We start from the raw sequence: 23,475 nt of genomic DNA, 5'->3' as shown, positions 1-23,475 counted from the left end.
GCCTGAGGGTGGTGTTGTAATCAGCGATGAGATTAGCATAGAAATTAGAAGATCTCGAAACATGCCGAAGGCTCTGTGACCTGGACCATGGGCTTCAAGTGTCCGTGTAATTGGTCCACCTCGGATGATGTCGGTTCGTCTCTTCGTATAAGCCCCAAAGCCCATCCTTCCATCCAAGGTAAAAAGAAGTTCTCTCTCAATCAAATTGATGCTTTGCAACGACTCTCGCCAACTTTTTCACCTATTTTTATATCATGAGTCGCGCGGTAATTGGACATAGAAAAACTTGCCGTTAGACGTACGAGTACGACGGACGTTGGGGTGAGTTCGCTCCTCGATGGATCCCGAGAAATCATGCAGAGGCATTTATAGAATCGTTATTAATTTATCGAACTCCAAACCGCTGACTCACGGCTCAATTCTTCCGGGCTGAATCAATTCCACTGATCGACGGGTGGAGAAGCGCCATGATGAACGACGGAATAACTTGATCAAGTCATTCCCGTTGACTCAAGTGTTCCAGACGCCGGTCTACCAGGCTACACTTTCGTCGTACGTATGTTAAACCCTTTTTCGTTTCGTCTTTTCGAAACGTGTCGTAACTGTCGGAGTTCGATTCATTTGAAAGTGTAAGCAGGTGAAAATTGGCTGTTCTTTATCGCCCTTCGTTCGCAAGATCTAAAACCGCTACCCCTAATATAAAAGTGGGGTAATCCCTCCTGCTGGACGGGGATTCGCTCCTCTCCATTCTTTCTCTTCTTTCTTTTATTCTTGTCCCTGCTGCTATCGCGGTTGTAATCGAATTGCTGACCCAGTTTCACCGATTATTTCAACAACTGTCTTTTCGAGCCATTTTTATTCACTGTCGAATACTGATATAAGTTCATCCTGAAATACTTTACACGATACGTTCTGAAATACGAAGCTCGCCCTTGGTAAGATCACGACAACCTTCGTAATGACGAGATTCTCAATCTCGCAGAGCTTTTCTACTTTTCAAAAAATTTCATCACGATCTTTGTAAAATTATATACGTTGTATCGCCACGCCTCGGTCGATTTTTGGTATGAAAGGCGAGTAAGAGTACGAAAAGAATAACATAAAAACTCCGTTGGCGTGCGTGTGTAAAAAACAGGACTGACCTCACGGTTCCAATTACATTTAGCACACCTTTTTCATATCTAGGCGACATGAAAAGTATCGCCCATGATGCATGACAGGGATGAAAGAAAATCTGTAGAATTCGCACCGCGATTCAAAGTCGAAATATGTTCCAAATTTTTTCGTCGTTTCTATAATATTTATATATTAAGGTGGTCCTTAGTAGGGTTGTTGTTGAATTTTTATGCTCCCATAAAATTTCAAAGAACAAAAAAAGTTTTTTCCGATCACAAGACGGACTATCTTAGAACTGGTGTAGAGCTCAAATTTTCAGGGAACTTTTTTCCATCAATTTGAAAGCGTTTAATCCCCTGGGAGCATAAAAATTCAAAAACAACCCTATTACGGACCACCCCAATGTCATATCCTTTTTTAACGTGTCTATCGGTTTTGGTATCTACATAAAATTCAAAAATCCCAGGTGCTGCAGCAGTCCTGTCACACATATCGTATCCTACGTTTACGGAAATTGGCATTCTTGCAATTTCCCATGCGGCGATACCATCACACTCTCACCGCCTAGTCGGCCCGAGCTTTTATCGAGGCTTGAAGCTCAGAAGCTCTTCGCGGTTAGCGAAAGAATTATTTCGCAGGTGCTGCACACGAGAAGAAATACATACGCACACCTACTACTACTGTTACTACTACTACTACTACTGTATACATGATACGTGCGAAAGGCAATATTTCTCCGTCGTGAAGCGAATATGCTGCGCATTATGCACATATCATGTTATATACATATACTACTTTAATGTTAATCTAGTTGAGCTATTGAGTTATTTTTATTCTCTTCTTCATGAGATTAAAAAAAAAAAATCAACTCGCGCCATAGTAGCTCTAGGGAATTATATTTTAATAACCGAGCATGATGCTTTTGCTTATCGTGTATCATGCATACCGATAAGTATTATATTTCGATATAAACTCGCTCCCTGAGCTCCGGGAGGAATGACTTATGGGGTTTCACCTGGTCTTGGAAAGAAGTTAATTAGTTAATTCACTGGTCTACGCACTAATTGGTATTAAAATACACCCTAAACCGACCCGCGTCTGACTCTTACTATAGGGGTTTTCTTTATTTTTAAGTACGGTGTAGAGTGTATGAAAAAAAATGAAATCTCAATGAAAGATGTTTTTCTTGTACACTCTACACCATACATAAAAATAAAGAAAACAAAAAACACCGACAATGAGGCTAAGATGTAAGTCGGTTTGGGGTGGAATACCTCATACACACGAGTAAAAAATCTCTTCTTCCGTTAAGTAAAGCTCAAATTATTGCAGCGAGTTGTATTTACCAATGAATTTTATTACACTTCGATGCAAGCGAAATGCTGCTATCTGTAAAGTGCTTTCCTCTAGTTCGATACGGGGTTAATTTCTCCCTCAACCACGTTGAAGGGTACATCGCGGGCAAAGCGGTTATTACAAGGGTCGTTCACCGTGCAGTCATTGCTCGTTTCAAACTGCACGCGTTTATTTTAAACGCAGGGATGCTGTGGGTTCAGGAAGTGATTTTATAGGGATTGACGCAATGACGTCACGGCGTGGATTGCACCCTGTACTAGGCCGCCATCTTGGACCCAACCTAAGAATGAGATAACTATATTTGTGCAAAGCGAACGAATCAACTGTTTATGAAATTTTTATTCATTCACGTAATAAACGGAGTTTGCAGTAAGTTTTCAACTTGATCCTATATATAAAGGTTTCTAAACAGTATGTTTTATCATTGTGTTACAGAGTGCGAGTGGAGTACTACGTGAATGAGAACACATTCAAAGAACGTCTTCAGCTCTACTTCATAAAGAACCAGCGCTCGAGTGAGTATATTATCTATATATCTACATTTTTTTTATTTTGAACCACTGTAATGCATCCACTATTATCAAATTTTGAAAGTCTGACCTCAGATTAGTTATCGATGACCCAATAAACTTCCGCCTAACAATTTCTACCGAAATCGGAATATTTTTAGATTTTTTTCTACCATATTGGATTGCCATTTTGGATTTTACAATCTGAGCTTAGAGTCGTGATTAGGGACCCAAAAAATCTCACGGCACAAATTTTCTTTCAAATCCAATCATTCATTCTTAAGGTATTATTTTTATTTGACTTTTTGGGATTTTGTTATTTAAATAATTTGAAAATGTACCGAACCGATCAAAACCAAAATCTAATCGGTTCCAAGTTTGGAAATGCCACGTCGATTGAGACTAAAATCATCGAAATCCGGTAACTCGTTGTCGATGACGACAGACGTCCATCTGGAAATGATTGGAGGTGATTCTCTAAACTTCGAAACGTGGTGATCTAGTAAAAACTCAACTTTCCATTTCCAAGTTGATTAAAATAACTTCTTTTTTTTTCTCTAAAAAGAGAAACGAGAAGTTATAAAATTAGTATGACCCAAAATCGACTTTTCACATTGGAAAAATTTCTGTCGCACGGATTTTTTCACACCAATGACCCAATTCGTTCATTCGATGTCTCATATCCGTCGATGAACGATTCCTCATCGTTTGAGCACAGATTTTCGAAAACAAAAAATGATGCGAGTGATTATCATTGATTATCGAAATCAAATAAAATATTGCAATAATTTTGCAAAGACTTTTCTGACATGAAATGAACTTTAATTATGATATAAGTCGATTTGGACTTATGCTAACTTTATTTGAAACAAACTGTGTACCGGTCTTCTTAACGGCACCCTGATAATGACAAGACTGGACAATAACAATATATTCTGCCACTTTTAATGAAATCGTAGAAATTTTCTCGAATTTGCGAGAACAAAGTATAGAAATAAAATGGCGATAACACTGAAATCCTTCATCGCGACAAAAAAATGTTGAAATAATTTCAGCGAACGATGAAAGAATAATACCTCGAGTTGTGAAACTGTGCAAACTGCTTAACGACCCGTCAATTGTCTGCACGGTGATTGAGTTTTCGAATTTTATTATCAATCTCCCGCGCGGTAACCGCAAGAATTGCTTTCTTGATGGGCGAACTGCATTGTCTGTAACATCGGAGTGTCGGTAGCAGAGGGAAGCTGCACATGCGACTAGCACATACAACGAGGTCTGGGTCTGGTAGATGCAGGTTTTCTAGGTGCAAACCGAGTTCGTCGTTCCAACACGTCGAAGGGCGAATAACTGGCGGGACGAAAATGAAAAGGAGAATGAAATGGAACGAAATGAAATGGGTTAGACAGCGATCGTCCGTTTACGATGGGGTAGTAAAAGGTCTCTGATAATACCCACTTCCTTCTTCCTTTTTCCTCCACCTCCGCCTTCCATGATACCTTCACCGGGTGGGAACACCTACGCGTAAACGGATAAGAGCCACAAATCTTGGATAAGACTTCGTATAATAACTTTTCGTACTCGTAAAGTCGCGGCAAAGGCTGATGTACTCCGTTAAACGACTCTAAATCGACACCGTGCCGATTATGCTTCTTCCAAATTTTTTCTTTTATCTCTTTTATTTTCTTCTGGCTTCTGTTTCCTTCACATCTTTTTTCCCTACGAATGTTTCTCGTCGACTTTGCACAGATCTGATCTGTGCGGCTTGTTTGTAATGTGAAAGTTTCCTCGATTCTTCATCGGCTCATCCTGCTAACTCATCTCTTTTATTCCATCATTAGGTGAACACTCACAGGTTGTATAATACATATAATTTCATAATCCGCTGCTCGCCTCGTCACTTTTTGAAGAGAACTCGTGTAATAGCTACATGAACAGAGTAAAGTTTTTTATCCCGCGTATCAACGCGTCCCAGTTTACGAACAGCAAGTATTACTTTGAAATACTGATTGTTTTAACTGTCGGTTTAATCCTACTCGCGTCGTCTTCTTTTCGTTTGGAGCCCCAGTGCAATAAAATAATTTTTTCCTCTACAGGGGTTCCCCATTTTAATAGTAAATTATGTAACTTGGGAATAATCTACTTTTATTCATGTGTTGCATATAGGACTTTATTCCCGACTCAAGCCTGGTCATATTATTGATTTTTAAAGTATTTTTTTCTTATGTGTAAGTCTGATCTATCAGTTGGAAAACTATAATATTATTGAAAGTTTATAATAATACAGAGAGATATGGTTTGAAACGGAAAATAAAGAAAAAAAAAAAGAGAAAAAGTGAAAAACTGATGTCTGGGAAATATGATCATAAACAAAATAGCACTTTTCTCCCGGAATTTCGGGAAACATGACCATATTTCCACCACAAAACCAGAAGTAGAACCAGAATCAGAAACACTAATTTACAGGAAATTGCCACCATGGGAGAAAACCGGAATATAAGAAAGAAATATAGTCATATTTCCCATAAATCCGAGAGAAAAGTGCTACTTTCTTTCCACAACTGAGGGAAAAAAAGTAAAGAGGGAATAATATGCCACTTTCGTCCCGATTTTCAGGTCAATAAAGTGAAAATTATTGTAGAGTTGGGAATAAAAGAGTTATTGGAATGTCTCCGAAATTAATTCGGTTTCATAAAAAAATAGGCTTTTGAAAACGTCATAAAACTATAGAATTCAATTGTTTACCAAATGGGCCGAATTAGAGAAATTATATAACACTTGAAATTAATTTTTGAAATGTAAAACATTTTTTTAGAAAAAAACTTGAGCTGATACAACGACGAATTTTGAGAGTAAATCTCGACATTTTTTGTCAAGTTTTCATGTTAATTAGTGAAAAGGACTCAAATTTCATGGTCTAAAGACAATAAATTAGTAACTAAAATTTTTAAGCTGATAAAAAATTCAAAATTTTGTCGTATTTGTCAAGTATGGTTTTCTCAAGCTCAACAACAGCAAAATAATCATTTTCACGATTCCCCAGATCTGGTATCTTCTAACTTCAGAGCTCTGTGACTGCAGAGTCGAGTATTATCAGAACGAAAAGAATGTTGACCGGCTACATTTATCATGATATTAGCCACAACATTTATGCAACATAAAGACTTGTGTATCAATTCCTCAGAAACGGTCTATTTCGTAAAGAAGAAAACCGGATACTGTCGTTCAATCTTTCTCCCGAAACCTCACAACTTCCGCACGAAATGTTTTACAACAAACATTTTAAGTTCAAACGATATTCTGATGTCTCGTTCAAGACTTTACACCTTTTAGAACCTCTCAGATCGATAAACCTTTGATAAGAAAAGCGACTTAGCGACATAGTCTAACGGAGCGTTAATCATACTGTAAATTTGTTAAAACTTTGAGCAAAATCCGATGCCTCTATTTACCCTCGACACAAAAGATGTATAAGACCGTTGCCAAAGTAGGTACCCACAAAGATTCTGTCCAAGCGACTGGCCACACGTCTCTGATGTTGAATAATGCATCGATCCGATATTCTGGACGGCCAATAGCAAGTGGCTACATCGTTTCAACATCGAATTTTCCCCACCTCATGATCGAACCGAGAACCCCGAAGGACTCCTCTTGACGAGCGGATTTGTCCATGGTAGTATTGGTATTTGCCACTCGACGTTAGCGCGTCGCAGAACGCCGTATCAATTCAGTTTCCATTATCAGGGCTCGTCATGACTAACCAAGCGCCGGAGGAGGCATCCGGAGAGCTGGAACTTGACCTCAATCAAAAATGTCAGGTGGCGAACGGCGCCCGTCAATACCGTACTGGATCATTTCACTTTAAGGGTGAGTCGGCCGTCGGAACGTCGGTAATCGAAGATTGGGCGAGGCGAAAAAGCCCTTCGAAATATATCCGCCAATGACAGAAGTCACGAGCGAACCGAGGGGTTAACGACTGTTGTAATTTGGTATACTCAGGTTACTGCCGTCTCATTTAATCTATGTAATCTTTTTAATGCTTTGTAATCTTTTGTATTCTTTGTAAACTCGTGTATTCTCTGATTCTTATCTTTTTGCAATCTTCCCGTAATCCGTGAAATTTTTTTAAATTTTTCTCTGTGATTGTCTGTAATCTTTTGTAATCTTCCTGTAATCCCTGTAATCTTTTATAACCCTTGCAATTAAAAAAAAAAAAATTTGTCATCCTTTCAATCCCTGTAATCAGTTATAATGATTTGTAATCCTGCTGAAACCTTTGCATTATCTTTCTGCAATTCATGTAATCATTATAATCAATTTGTGATCTTTGTAATTGTAATCAATGTACGCCGTTTTTGCACAATGATCAACCCCTCGTGTTCACCATTATTGAAGCTTTTTTAAACAGCCGACGCATCTTTCAGTCTACCTCCTCAGAAATTCGGATCTCTTGTGAATCACGCGTTCCATTCTTATCAACAAGTGTCGTGGATTCGGCGACTTCATTCAGACAAGACTTGCACATTACATTTCCTTACAATCAGATCCCCGGCTCAAACAAACGCGCACGGAAACGTCTGACAACGACAGGTGAAGCTGGCAAGATCGATTTTCGTCGAGGAGCTTAAGGTTTCACGTCGGTGAAACCAACTGCGACGTTCGTCAAAAGACACTTCAAGTCACAATTTTTCTCATCAAAATTTCAAACAATTTCATAGCTTTTCTGCGACAACACAAGAAGTTTGAAGTTTCACTGATCTGACCACTTGAGCATTCGTCCAGTAACCAGCGCTACTAGTCAATAAATATTCGAATCCCATTTTACGGTAGTGTTTGAACAGGATCTAAACATGCGTCAAAAAGTGTGCTTTGGAATCCAGTAAAATTCAAAAGCAAGGCTAACTTTTGATTACTAATTGAATAACACGTTCCAACTTTTGAACCGAATGACCTTAATTAATTGCTAACATAAACCAGCTGTAATTATCCGCTTCGTTATAGTGCGAAAAGAATCTTCATTTTTTTCGTTCATTCAATGACGCATTATTAGCAACAACGAGTACGAGTACAACAACTCAACATAAATATCAGAGAATGTTTAATGGACAGCAGCGAGTAATTGGGAAGAATACAGTACATGAAGAACCTTCTCATCTTTCGCTTAATGGAATAAAAGTCACGACAGCTAGACCGAGAATTATAATATAATAATTGGGATCACGTTTGTGGAACTGATTGACGCTGTACAATTATCAAATGTAAAAGGATCGTGAAACCAGATCTACACCTGGATGAAATTAATGGCATTTGAGATAGCGTGTCGGTAAATAGAACCGGCGAGACTTTAAGCACATACAGCGGGAACAGGAATTCCCCTTACGTATCCTACGGGAATTATTTCACAAGGATTGTTTTTTTTTCTGATATTAAGTCGATGGTGCGAGTAACGTGATTCTCTTTCGTTTTGTTACAGGTCTGAGAATCCGGCTGGCCAATCTTTTCTTCAAACTAATCACCTGCTTTCTCTACATATTCAGAGTCGTCACTGACAGCGATCCAACGTTTGCCTCATGGTGAGTAGAACAAACTCTACAAAAGTAGCTTGGCTGTCATGATTGCATTCTGCACTGAGTCTGCACACTCGATTCAATGGAAAATTTCCACGATCGGTAAAGTTCGACTTTACAGGTCAAAAGTAGTGTGAGACATTGTCAATTACACTCAGACAGACGACTACCACATGGTTATTGATCTATGACGAGACAGTTTAGTTTTGAACAACGCACAAGGCAATCCGATTACATTATTATACTTGTGCAGAGGCGAGTCTGTTTTTAGACACAGACGGGCAAGTGTTCATTTCCAAATGTTTGCTGGATTATTCAAAGACCCGGATTATTAATAACGAGAATTTCCGACGCGGCAAACATCCTTTCCATACTTCGATTAGGATTAATGAAAACCATCGTCTGATTCTAAATTTAAGCAGAGATAAAACTAGTTCAAAAAATCTCGAACCATATCATTTGCACAAATAATGATAGTCAAAATGAATTATACGAGATTCCTGTTATGTGATAAAAATGATTCCGAAGAGAATTCTCAACGTCACAAGCCAAGATGTTAACAATTCGAGAAAAGCTTTAATCGTTAACGAGGATAAACTTTTTTTCTTCTCATTTTACGATGAATCCGGATGGAACTCTCTCTTCACGAACTTGTTTGTGAATAAAATTATACTCACCTCGGTAAAAATCATTATTATAAAATTTTCAGTTACGGCTGCACGCCAGGGAACAAAACCGAGTTTCTCATCTCACAGAACCTCACCGAGGAGGAATTTCAGGAGAATCCAACTATCAACTGGGACGCGATTATCTGGGTTGGGAGGCCCCTCGAACTATGGGTTGTCCAGGTCATTCTCGCCATGGTATCGCTGACGGAGGCTCTTCTCCTCGCCTATCTAGGATACAAGGTACTCTTCGTTAACTTTTAATTTAAAATCGACCTACACCTGCTCCGTAACATCACCTATAATAGTGCATTTCTCGGTTGGTTGGCAAAAATCATAACCATAATCGTACTCAGCGTAATTCTACCCTTTCAATTCTCTTTCAGTACTTTATTTTTTCTTTTCTTTTTTTTTTTTTTTTCCTCTATCATATTCGCTTTATTTTTTTCTCTCGAATTCCATTAAGAAAGATGATAAGACATTCAGAAAAGAATGACGTTAGCAATCCAATGGATTGAGTGAAGTAAATTATTTGGTTGATTGTATTATATGTATACCGAAAAAAGAATTCGGTTAATTGAACGAAACTTTTCTTTCCTGAGTGAAGGAAAAAAAAATGTGAAATTAATTTACCCGAACATGAAGGCAATTCTCGCTTAAACGTATCAAATTTTTTAACTTTAACTTTATTTTCTTTTTTTTTTTTAATCTTACGTAATATCATCGTAAACTTTTTGAGACATATTCTTTGAGAACAATGTTATTTAACTTATAACACTCAAACTTTTTTCACGTGAATATTATTACTATAAAGGAGACAATAATTTCTTCTTGGCTTTTTCGTTTCATAAGATAATATATCGTCTGTGCCCGTTCGAAATTGGTGGAATAAGAGCTGTCACAGCATTTCATCAATTTATTACGGATATAAATTGACGTTCAATTATCAGTATCGCGAGCTTCTCTCTTCCTTCGATATAAATGGAAATTGATAAAACAAAATCTCAATCACTGAAATATAGATTACTGTTGAAACTTTTTAATGTGAAAACAATTTCTCGATACATCGGCAGTAAAATTTCCGCATTCTTTTTCGGTTTCAAGGTATAATTTTTTATATTCGGAGGAGATAAATATACCTTTCGATTGAGAATTAACAGGATTTCGAGTCACCCGTCAATGTCTTTGCAAATTATTCTTCATCATTTAAAGTCTACGTGATCTGTTTGTACTCACGAACGAACTATTCCTCTCGCTGTTGTCGAAAAACTGCAGGTGACGCAAATCTGTCGGCCAACGGTGAATTTATACCTTGCATACGAGTTCAAAAAATTTTTATAAAACTCCGCAGGCAACGTTTACCTCGGGCAGAACGAAAAAATAACAATAGATCTTCGCTACAGTCTTAAACCTCTCTTTTCTGAGAATTTTTTGAGAATTTCAGAAAAGGCCCTTTTGAAAACCACTTCAAACATTTATAAATAATTGGGCAGTTGGATAAAAAATCTGCAAAAATTCGGGGCGCTGTTTCAGAGTTTGAATAATTGCAGGAAAAAATTTAAACAAAATTAGTAGTGGCGAGGGTTAGACGTTGGTCACATTCGATCGAAAGTTTAAATATCAAAAGTATACCGGCGTGGAATAAGCAGATAAGCGATAAAAAAAGAACAACTCTCTATTTTAATCTCTTTAGTTGTGTTAAGCGAAAGAAGAAACAATATTAATGTCTATGTGGGGAATTGAAACGTTTCCATTAACGTAATGAAACCGTTCCTGCCGCGTCAAATTGTACATTTGACTGCTTGTGTGGATGTTTGTCTGCCAGATTTCGGGTAACCGATTGAAATCAACTACGGGTGTCCACGTTTAACGTGTACAAAACCGCGAAGTAGAAATTTTCGTGACACATGCGGAGGCAGAAATCCATTAACATCAGTGTTTGAAAAAAAAAAGTGTTTATAACTTTATTACGTCAACTCGGTCTGCGAAATTACAGTCTACAGCTGAAGTTTGGTTGTTGGTTTAAATTTTTTAAACTCCGAGACGATTACTGTGGAAACGTCACGTGTAGGTATGTTTGTGGATTTAGATATTCGCGAATCTTGATTTCCGCTGCACGGTTTTCGTAATTTTTTTAATAATAAAATCATTCAACCATGTATAAAATTTTGTTAAAAGTACCGAATTCTTTGCCTGAGGGTTCAGTTGTGGCGAAAAATTGACTGTGATTTATTGTTTGCAACATTTCGAACGCAGCAGCACGGCGTGACGCAAATGCCGATATCAAAGGCGTCGCGTTAAGCTCACCTGAACGCACGTACTGCGGATTCAAATTTACGAATTCCAAAATCCGTATCCGAGTTTGAGTAGCTGCGGTCCGGAACAGTCGGCGAAGCATCCGAGAGCCAAAATGTCCCGAGGGACGCGGGGCATAATCCGGGATTACAGCTAATGATCGCGCAAACCTGCTGCTTTCGCCAAATCCGCCATGACACTTACGACTTACACGTAGAATAATACGGGACGAACCATTTTCCCCGCCCAATTATACTCTGATACCGGTTAGCCCTTTGAGTCACACATTATCGTGCTAAGTCAACTATTTTGTGGTTTTTTTGGACTCACTGTTTACGAATCTGAAATCAGATCTCAGGAATTCAAGATGGTGGATACAATGTACCAGATGAAAATTTCAAATTCTATCAAATACGGTCAAAAATTCTATGCAAGACTTTTCTGGGTCGCTGATTGGCTTCGCCATACTGGATTTTCAAAATCTGATTTCAAATTTGTAATCAGCGACCCCAAAAACCCATGAACAGAGTTTTTTCTTCGGATTCGATAGAATTTGAAATTTTCGTACGCCATATTGGGTCGGCTATATTGAATTTTTAGTATCCAATTTCAGATTCGTAATCAACGACCCAAGAAACTTATAATTTATATAAAAAATGTATACGTGTAGAGGGGTAACATTCTCGGAAATGAATTCTTCCTACAATTTTCACGATCTGTTTTTTCAATCAATTTGTTATTAACAATAAGAATTTACACTGTATCACAACATTTACTCTCGAGTATCGAACACCTATAATATACTATCAGAAATAGCAAAAACCGCGAAATAAAATGCTGAAAAGTTCTCTAAATATAGAAAAAATAGATATGAAACAGGTGATAAGAATACTCAAAGGGTTGAACTCGTTACACAATTTTCCCGAAAGCACCTGCATGTCGCAGCTGACAAAGCTAAATACATATATACATATATCCGATACGGATCTCGTTTTTGTTTTGCGACTGTAACCGACTTTTTCACCGCACGTATGGCCATTCGATCCAGCTCTACGTGCGTATAACAAGACAATGCCGATCTATATTACTGAATATGATAAATGCCTCGACTGCAGTGTCCTTAATCACAGTGTCTGGATCGGAGTTAAATTTAGTTTATACACCGAGAGAGGGGACATTTTTTATTATTCATTGTTCGTCCTTCACTCGAACAGCTAACACCGTTAAAACCCGACAAACTTTAAAAAACATAATTTTGACATCGAACGTGGATTTCATTAAGATTCGAAAAAAGACGGTCAAGATTCATTGAAAATTCGTAATAATACTGCCCGTCAAATTTTTAGCATTGATTATTATCATGTGTACTTGGGTTGTCTTACGTTGGAATAGGTAAAAACATCTGGGTCGCAAAGCTTTCGAATCGGTGGGGTGGGGGAGGGGGAAAGAGGGGATCTGATGAGATATTCATCCTTCATCAACTGACGGGAAAGCGTTTTTCCTTTACCACTCCAGAAGGTTCTACGGGGTAATTGATTTCTTTTTTCGAAAGTTCAGAGGTCGCAGGGTTTCAAACCGGATTCAACGAAGGTTCAAAGCGGTTCTTCTAAGCCATTTTTCAACCGAATAATTTCGATTCTTTTTCGTTCTTCTCGAATTCAAGACCAAATCCTTTTTCGCATTATATAATATTACACCAAACGTTCCAGAGAATATATCGTATAAACACATGTCTAAAAGGCCATTTTTTATTAGTGAATTTTTTTTAACCATCGATATCTTCTTTGTCTCGATTCTTCCATTCAACTTTTCTTCATACTCTTCGAAATTCAGGTTACATGTTATACAGACCCATTATGAGTTGCTGATGTGTAAAGTAACTTGTTTCAGGAGGGAAACATATTTGATGAAGCCGAATGAAATAATTAAACATCGGTATAACCTACATCATACGCACTACGAAAGCTCGGAGCTTTTCATAATTCAAGCCTAAGGTGAACCGCGTGACACATGTGCTCCCTAACCCAAAATTCCTATACACCCAATGCAAATCCGTGCGCGGTGGACTGATGTTTTCCATATACCCTCGGCGATGCTTGCACGCGAATTAGTTGTAGGTGAAAATGTGATTTCAAAGTCTAATACCTGCCTCGACCCACGCGGCTTGGTACCCTCGTTTCCTCAAATAACCCTCTTCGGTTCCCTATAAAAGTTTTCCGGTCGAATTGTAAATAAAGTTGCGAAATTTATACCACCGGCCTTAGAAACAACATTCAAATTTCAATATCAGAAGACTCGGTCAACCCGCCAAGTGTCGGTATTTTAAAAAGACAATCTTGATAAAAATTCTTACGGGATCTGGGCTCAAAGTTCCGAACGGTCCAAGTTTTGACAGACCATTACACTGATTGTCAATTGTCAAAACTCCGAACCGTCAAAAGTTCAAATAGTCAATGCTCCAAACTTATTGTTTGGAGTTTTGAACATTCGGAACTTTCACTCACATCCATCATACAGTGGATGGTTAAAGAGAGCTTTTTACTCCTTTCATAATTCAGAACTTTGACGAATAACAACGAGTTTGACAGACTCATTGGATCGACTATCGGAATCACAACCTCTAATCTTCCCCAAACATGGAACATTCTTGCTGCAGCCAATTCCAACGCATGGATTGTGCAGGTGCATACTTAAAACCGTGAGTCTACCGGGACGTGTTCGATATTCACATGCTTGCCTCAAACTTTCTATTCGCGTATCTCGTGCAGTACTTTTAAAGTGCAAAGTGCCAGAGATGGCGGAGGTAACCATCCTCGATACGGATCCAACGCATTGTCGGGTGTTCGATGGATCGTGAATACATCCGTTTACCCAACCTTTGTCAATATTACCTGGCGACCGTCGTGTAACGGTATATTCCCCTTCCTTTTCTTCCTCTTCTTCTTCCACCTTCTCCGTCACGTAAACCCTCGCCGAGCTTACACCTTGTCGCTTTTTTATTCGAGATAACAGCTTTGGCGTGACTTCGGCGCATGCAGACCTCCGCGTAAAACCGCCTGCAGTTTGTGTGCATCAGAGGCACAGCACGTCACCGCCATTCCCTTGCACCTTATCCCAACCCAAGCCAACCCGACTTCGCGGGTCCCAAGTAACTCGTTCACTTTTATTTCCGCGTCGCTTAGCCGGCTGAAGCTCCCATCCATGCTTCTGTTCCGCAGCTTCACTCGGGGTTTTCCTAAGCTTTTCCAGCAATCTGGAATGGTTCGTTTCCTTGTGGCATGCAATTTCCCTTAGTGCACACTTACCCTACCTCCCATCTCAACCAGCAACTCCAACCGCAATCCTGAAAAACATATCTATCTCTCATCCGGATGATAAAGGTTGCCTTGATCTAATTTCATCTGGGATTTATACCTATACCTATACGTACACACGGAGACGTGTTTCACGTATATTCGGATGAGATCTCTGAGCCCCGCTTCCCGCGGTCACGGTGGATTTCATGGATAATTCGTTCCTTGGGAAATGTATTTTACCAAATGCTTGTCGAGCTCTTTTGAGCCGCCGCATATGGAGTATTCGATATTCGAGCGATTTCTTGTCCTTTCGCGATGGCATAGTTTTCCATGGTGATTGAAATACAAGGATTCAAACATTGCGACGGAAGATAGGCACTTGAAGAAATTGGTTTGAGGAAATACTTCGTTTACTGAGATGAACAATACCATTTGTTGTTTGAACAATCCCGAAGTAGACACCATAAAAACTACACTTATCAAGAAAAAAAGACAAAACAAATATTTCCAACTGTTGCAAAGTTGTTATGATTCTTGCCAACTACGATATGCAAAGAAATAGTTAATAATCTTTTTTGAATCAGCATCTGTGTTATTCAACATTCAATCTTGGTTAGATAACGCGTTTAATGTAAAACTGAAAACCTGCCACAGAGAGAAGAAAAAAATTTTTTTTTTTTTTTTTCTCTCCGATTACATCCATCGCTCATCGTAAGAAGCCTCGATCGTTCAAAAATGGATACCACAAGTCTCTGAGGAAATTATATTTATACTAGTACACGAGCTTGATCGAGCAATGAAATAATATTTCGAAATATCGAAGCACATTGCGTGTAGAAAAATTTGAAAAGACGTTAAATTAATCCCTGCTTACGATGGATCTAGTCGAGGATTCAATCACCTTCCAATATCCTGTGATCCAATAAAGAGTAAGAAATTGATTCGTGCTCCAAGCGAAAACTACAGAATAAGGACAAAAGTTTCCAGAAAATGTATTTTTCGACACATCCACCGTATTTCGACTTTTCATTTCCCAAAAAAAAAAAAAAAAAAAAAAAACATAATAAGTTATTCAAACACGATTGCTTTCACTTAATCGTAACACGTGTCTTGCGGTTCCCGCTGCATGCGTGCGCAAGTGTTGTCATTTTTGGAGTACAAATCAAACAAACCTCGCGATCGTTGACGAACGACCGTTAACGAGTTTGCGCGGGGTGTGTTGAGCTGTCCTCCTGATGTCCGCAGGGCAACATCTGGCAGCAGCTTCTGTCATTCCACTTCATCCTCGAGCTGGTCAACACGATCCCATTCACAATCACGGTAAGTGTCAGACTCTCCGCGTCTTCTTAACAGCCTATAATATCCGTTAGTAGTGTCAATTTGTGTACGAGTTTGTCGTCTAGCATTGCGACTTGTCCCGCTTGTCCGTTGGCTGTTTAGCCGACTGGCAAAATGGCCATCGTAACCGTTTACAGGACTCGGCCAATTGACCAGGTGCCCCTAACTTTTACGTCTCACTCAGGCCTTCCGGCGAAAGATTAAGACAAGCCCATGATGGGAGGGACCACCAACGACGAAATACAGTAAAACCTTGTACTCGACTACCAAACTCGAAGTCGTAATTAAGAGAGAGAAAACGCGAAGTCAAAGTGAAGATACCACCAGGAAAATATTATCCAGGAAGCTGTAATGAATGTCCTGCAAAGTATCTTGTTACTTCGCTGGAATATTGCAACAAACTTAAAATATTCTATCCAAGAATGGAAAGGACCAAGAATCGAGGACCAAGATGAGGACGTCGGAAGACAGTGCAAGACTCGATGATCGTTTCCCCCAACGGGACGTTGGGACTTATCCGGAACAGCATGAAGCACGTGGATGAAGGCGGCTAATGGTATTGCGCATAACAAGTATCATGACATCGAGATGTTTAATTAGCTTATATAGGTCATTACCCCGACGGATAGGTTCTGCTTAGCGATGAATGTAAGGGATGCACCTGCGAGCTTAGCACTGCCAGACCATGCCGAAGTGTAACTACACACACACATGAGATACAGAGGACTGTTGCATAATTCAAAATGTCATGAATAACTTGGTAAGCACACGGTCGTCTCTGTGCCCTGAACGAGCTCAACGCCGTCGCCGAGGGAGGATTACATCAGGCTTGTCATGGGAAACCGTTCCTCCGCGTTCCATATTTTCTGGTACACGGTTATATCCCGCTCGTCCTTCAACCCCGACACTTATCCCCTGAATAAGGGTGTCATGGATGTTGAGACGGGGACACTCGCTTATCGACGAGAGGATATGGAAGAAATAAAATGAAAAGAAAAGCGAAAGACAAGCCGTTTTTTTTTTTTTTTTTTTTTTTTTTTTTTACTCCACCTGGGATGGGAAACCTACAGATCACACTTGTACATTTTGCCAGAAATTTTTCACGGCCCGCCGTACACCCTGAAATCTGGTATTTCATCCGTAAATACCGCCTCGGTATTTGTTCCCAGCAAATGTTTACCTTTGCTCGCTTAACAAACCAATTGACCTCATCGACGTTGATACCTGCCTTCTTTACACACAGAGTGCACGCGCCATGTTCGGAATTATCACGAAACGACACAGTTTTGCTTGGAAAAGTTCTTAAAGTTGCTTCTTGTTTTTTTTTTTTTTTTTTTTTTTTTTTTTTTAAATTTAATTTCAAATGTCGCCGAGGGTGTCGGCGGTGAGCTCGTTATACAATATTTTAAATCTAGATCATTTGTCCTGGTGCTTATCTCGTCGTACAACGCCTCTGAAAGTCTGTCTTCTCCGAACGAGTGTTGAAACCGTCATATTTACAGGATTGATGTGAATGAAGGTCTTCAGCATCACTTGCACTATACACGGACCCGCTGTATTCATCTTGCAGACAGTAATTAGTCGGAGAGTAATTTCACAGACGGGATTCTAGGATAGGGTGTAAAAAAAAAAACCAAAAAACAAAGAAAGAAAGAAAAGACAAGAAAAGTGAACACCCTGCAGGAGAGAAATTATCACTCACCGAGTGATGAGACTAGAGCATCTTTCTTTCAACCGAAAAGTGCAGTGGGTTGAAAAAAGCTTTGACCACAGCAAAATTCTAGTGCAATCCATAATATCTTGACTTTAGCTGCCTGTTTTTCATGCTCATTATTCTCGCTGATTTCAGTTATAAAAAGTAGTGAAAAATTGATTTAAAATTTTAGACAGTCGATTCGATTGAACCAAAATGCTGTGTGATGAGATTCAACGATTCGGAATGATCTGTGAACATTTAGGACCTTAATTACCTTGTAAAATGGTAGAGTAGCAATGATTTGGTCTGTGAGAAAAGAACCAAATCAGCGAACACAGTTTATACAGTGAAGTGAAAAACAAGATGCTATCACTTTCAATGGTGAGGAGAATGACGCAGCAGAGAAAAATTTACATGGAAGTACACGCCTCTATCCATACTAGCGATCCTCAATCCATCGGACTGAATCGCCACAACTTGGATTCTATAACGGGCAAATGGTACGCTGGAAAGTTACACCCATCCACCCTAGTTACAATTGAACTGGGTCTCGCTTTGCAGCAGTTCATTCTCTGTTCCGCCAACCCGATGCTCTTACATAAGTTAAGAGGTAGTCTGTGTGACTGTGTGTGTGTATTTAACTGTATAGTATAATGTGGTAGAGTACTTCGAGTTTTGATGGGCGGTCAGATACCTGAAGGGTTAAAATTTTGTCAATATGTTTTATTGCAGCTGCTCTATCCGCCGATGAGAAACCTCTTTATACCGGTGTTCCTAAACTGCTGGCTGGCCAAGCATTCTTTGGAAAACATGTTCGTGAGTATTACGATATTTAATTAGTTGCGTGTAGAACATGTCGCGTATCAGAAGACGGCATGAAGGAGAGAAAAATGAATGTGCAACTAATCGCTTTGTTTTTAACTTCTCTCTCTCTCTCTCTCTCTCTCTCTCTCTGTGTCTCTCTTTCTATATTTCAGAACGATCTTCACCGAGCAATGCAAAAGTCACAGTCGGCTTTGAGCCAGCAGCTGATGATCCTCAGTGCCACTCTGCTCTGCCTGGTGTTCACCAGGTGAGTAAATTTTTGTTGAAATTTCTTATCAGGCATATGGGTGAGAGAAAGAATTTTCGTCGATTGATAGTTATGATGTATTATATATTTATAAAAAAAGTGAACTGTTTGCAAGAGAGATACAAAATACTTAACTAGACGTTTGTTTTTCAGTAGATTTTAGCACTTTGTTAACAGGATATTATCTTATGTACAGTTAAACTGAATTTTAAACGTAACTTCATCTTTGAAAACACTATTAATTGAATAATAAGGAGCACGCTGTTTGTTATTAACCCTAGAACGGTAACGGGGGATGAAAAAATAGCCCACACAAATTGGAATTTCCCGCTCAAGAGAACAGCTTGCATTTTCGACTCGACGCAAACTAATTTTTAACCACTTTTTTCGAACGTACGCAAAAAATTTTGTTGGCCCACCTGATTCTTCATTAAAAAACGACGAAAATAAGACCCTGTAGGACTCTCGATATGACGTAAGAGGGAGATGGAATTTACAAGATTGGGGCGTTTTTTCACCCCCCGTTACCGGAATATGTGAAGAAAAAATATGTATTCTCAGAAAATCACACCATGTGAAAATAAAATAACGAAAGTTGAAATCTTTATTTTCGCGCGATTGGGTGGTTCGTCGTTTACCGCAAAGATGGCGCTGATCGTTGGAAGAATAAATAACTGACCGGGAATCGACGCTCGGTTAGTCAGTCTAATTCGAGTCTCCGGCGATTCCAGTCGCGCTCGGAACTCTCTTGTTCTCTTCCTCTCTTCTCCAATTTAAACAGAAGGTTCTCGCCAGCCGATCGAACCTCCGTAGATTCACGCCTTCGGCCTCCGAATCTCACGGCAGCTTTCCACTTGCGAGACACAACCATTGATCGTACATAAACACCTCATAACACTCTTGACACAACTTTACTACTGTAATAATAAGCGGTTTTTATACCTCAGCGACTTTTTCCCTGTGAGCCAATAAATTGAAACAATTTCTCTTGGCTCAATTGAGTATTTAGACAAATTTATTTCTTTCCATATAGAATCACGGAAGCCTTCCATGTTGGAAAGTTTTCCGACGCTACAACTACTAATCAGTAATACTATCAAAAATCAAGATTTCAAACAAATCAACTTTCGTTAGTTTTTTTTCGCATGTTTAAAATTTCGATCTATCGATCATTCGCAATACAGATCCTTCCAAGTTTTCACCCCCACCCCTAATTAACCATTTCGTATTCCTCTTGCCGAGCCGCAATACGTCGTTTTACTTTCTTATAAATATGCATTATGACCATCAGTCGACGAAAATTTTTCTTCTCAGGTGAACAACCGAGTGATATTCTCGATGGTCAGTTTCACCGCGAACGCGAATCGTTTTGCTGCATCGTCGAGTGACGCAGGGAACCCTCGGCTGGTCGCGTGTTTGTCGTGGAACCCGCGACTGCTGGTCGGCAGTTCACGTTTGCCCAGTGCATTATTAATGCCTTTGTGTTCTACTTGGGAACCTCGACTCTCTGCAGGCCAACTGTATCCGACTGTCATTAGCCAGTCCAGTTCCCCTTTACTCCAATTCACCAGCCCAGTTGAACTGACAATGAGCGAGTATAACAATGCGGTCTTCGTCCGAAGACCGAACACCTTGAACCGAATTTCGGACTTTTAATTTACTCGGACGAACCTACCGTTTTTTTCGTACCTTCGAAAGTCAAGGTTCACTAGGAAGACATAGTGAAATTGACAAACGAATCTTTCTCGTAAATGGTCAGGCTTAACGAGGCCGAAAGGCACTTTTCTAGTCACACGTTATTGTGCTGAGGCAATTTTTATAACAAGATAGTATTCCACGCTTTTTGGCCTCAGTGATTACGAACCTGAAATCAAATTTCGATAAATCGAGATGGCTGATGAAAATTTTAAATTCGATCGATTTCGGTCAGAAAATTTTATGCAAGGATTTTCGGATCGCTGATTGGATTCGCTATCCTGAATTTTCAAAATCTGATTTCAGATTCAGAATCGGCGACCCCAAAAATCTCTGTTCAAAGTTTTTTCACCGGTTTCGATCAAATTAGAATTTTCGTCCAGTATATTGGATCCGGCGTCTTAAATTTTTTAAATCCGAATTCTGATTCGTAATCAGCCACCCAGAAACTTATAATTTATGCAAAACATAATATGCAACGTGTAAAGGAGTAGCTTTCTTGGAAATGAATTGTTCCTTCAATTTTCACAATTTTTTCCAATCAATATCTTTCCAAACAATAATAATTTACATTATATCGCAGTAATAACTCTCTATTGGTACAGCATCAGAAATAGCAAAAAACTGCAAGGAAATATGTTGAAAAGTTCTTTAAATATCCAAAAAAAGGATATAAAAAAAGTGGTAAGAATACTCAAGCGGTTAAAGGATCTCCATGTTTCTGATTCGAAAACACTAAAACCACTAAAACCACTAAAACACTTCTCAAAATTTTATACAATATTGCGAATGGTTTGGGTTGTAGGAAGCTTCGACATTCACACACTTACACTAGATCGTTTAACAACGCATTCGTCTATAAATAAATGTTTCAAAAGAGCAAAATGAACACTTTTCCATACCTGCACGGAAAAACCATGACACGCGTCGCACGGAAGCCAGCACTCGCTATTTTTCCGACTAATAAACCTTGGGGGTGTAACAAATTGTGTTCCCTCGAGTAAAAAGGGTCATGTAGGCATGTAGAGACAGCCATGCGTGACGCATCGATTGCCGGCTCTCAGAGAGCCGCACCTAACCAACTTCATGGCTTTCGTGTCTGACGTTTACGGTATACCTGGTCGATCCTTCCAGCTCTCCTTCTACCCTCTCTCTCTCTCTCTCTCTCTCTCGTGTATTCTCCTTTTTTTTCAAATTAATTTCCACGTCAAAATTTACGCCCTAATTAAAGGTTAAGTCAAGAGCAGCCAGATTTTTTACCCTATCTTACAATCGAATTACTATCAACTTTCAACTCTCTATAATGCTTGTCGCTTCGTTGCCGCAATCAATTTTTATCCACTTCATTTATTTACCTTTTCATTTATGTTCCTATTTGCTCTTCAATCCTTGCTGGTATTCGATGCGAGGTCCGAGTAAAGAAAATTAAGCTCATCTACCCATTATAAAATATATTCATGTACATATATTAGTATAATCCATCGTAATATTAAACACGGGTATTCGGTCATGACGCCGTTTATCGCTCGGTTTTATTTCACGTTCTATAAAGGGGAAATTTCTTGCTTTTAGTACAATCGTACACATACATGAATACTACCATACATACGTATGATATCCATAATATACCTAACGTGACAGGTCAGACATATTCCTATCTCGTATAAAAAATCTTATATAAAAATCTGCTACTGATATCCGAGGTAAAAATATAGTATAAAATATGGATCGGACACATAAAAAAAATAAAATAAAAATCTTCAACACACAATCCCACATTCAGTTCTACCGTATATTTTTTTTTTATTTTTCTCTTATCTTGGTCCCTCTTCAAAATTATCTATGTGGTAATGAAAAAGCATCCGTAAATTTATTTCCTTAACTAAACTATTGAAAATGAAAGAAAAAAATTAATTAGCAATTTTGTAGTCCATCTAACGCTCTAGAAAAACAAAATTTATTTTTGGCACACCCTAATACATATACATTACACGTATAAGGGTGAATCCTTAACTTTGCTGTGCGACTGTCCCGGCGAATTGAATACGACCGCGGTAAAAGCTCCACCGTTTGGCATTCGGCGCGGGATTCTACCTTCCAACGTCGCCGCACCCTTGGTTTCGAGGGTTTCGCAGCCCCGAAGCCCCGGCCTCCTCCCCGTAACGGTGCTTTGCAAGCGCAGCGTGTTCATTAGCGGGACGCTTTATTTTAACCTAGTTATATCGGGCTATTCTATCAAGACTACTCGTTCCTCAGAGAGAGGACGCGACGCTCTGCCTCCGGTATACCCTTACACTCATCAACCCGCAATTCACGTAGCGCACTGTCTTCACTTTGTGTAGGTATACGTTTAGGTTTATACATATATATGTGCGTGCATCCAAGTCTAAGCTTTAAACTTGTAATACCAACGTCTCGAGTCTCGGTCCGGAAATGATAAAAGCTTGATGGGATTTGCATCGGATAGAGGGGTGTTGTACTTTGGAAGTTAGATCCTTTGTTCACTTCCGAAAAAATTTACATCTTTTACTTGAAATATTAATTTCTGCTGACGCTGATTATGAATCTGAAATCAGATTTTTAAAATCAAGTATGGCGAAGCCGTTCAGTGAACCCGAAAACCTCTGCATGGAGTTTTTTGATTGGATTTTATTGAATTTCAAGTTATCGTTCACGGTTTTGCATTCATGGTCTGGAATTTTTTAAATCTGATTTCAGATTCGTAATCAGCTATATACCCTGAAAATCATGGAATACTATTTTGTTGTAAGATTTTATTCAGCACAATAATGTGTAACTCGAAGGTTTAATTAAGAAGGCTCTTCAATATCACTCTACGATCGGTTATTTTATCCGTAAGATTATTTTCTAGA

The 23,475-nt window shown here is 39.1% G+C and overlaps 1 protein-coding gene across 15 annotated transcripts in view; it reads left to right on the top strand.

Annotated features, from left to right (window-relative positions):
* Nucleotides 1–23,475, top strand: part of LOC124404604 (potassium channel subfamily T member 2) — a 144,715-nt gene that overhangs the window by 100,811 nt on the left and 20,429 nt on the right. For 13 of the 15 annotated variants that reach the window (XM_046878904.1, XM_046878903.1, XM_046878897.1 and 10 more), the window contains 6 exons: nucleotides 2,908–2,987; nucleotides 8,452–8,551; nucleotides 9,255–9,453; nucleotides 16,047–16,121; nucleotides 18,568–18,651; nucleotides 18,813–18,907. In XM_046878904.1, the coding sequence (XP_046734860.1) occupies nucleotides 2,908–2,987; nucleotides 8,452–8,551; nucleotides 9,255–9,453; nucleotides 16,047–16,121; nucleotides 18,568–18,651; nucleotides 18,813–18,907 (633 nt within the window). The remainder of the gene's footprint in view (nucleotides 1–2,907; nucleotides 2,988–8,451; nucleotides 8,552–9,254; nucleotides 9,454–16,046; nucleotides 16,122–18,567; nucleotides 18,652–18,812; nucleotides 18,908–23,475) is intronic. The other 2 variants (XM_046878895.1, XM_046878894.1) reach the window with 2 other exon arrangements.

Source organism: Diprion similis, chromosome 3 (assembly GCF_021155765.1).
Source record: "Diprion similis isolate iyDipSimi1 chromosome 3, iyDipSimi1.1, whole genome shotgun sequence".
In the NCBI taxonomy this organism is placed as follows: domain Eukaryota; kingdom Metazoa; phylum Arthropoda; class Insecta; order Hymenoptera; family Diprionidae; genus Diprion; species Diprion similis.
Note: the sequence above shows the minus strand (reverse complement) of the source record. Positions and strands in the feature narration are given on the sequence as shown.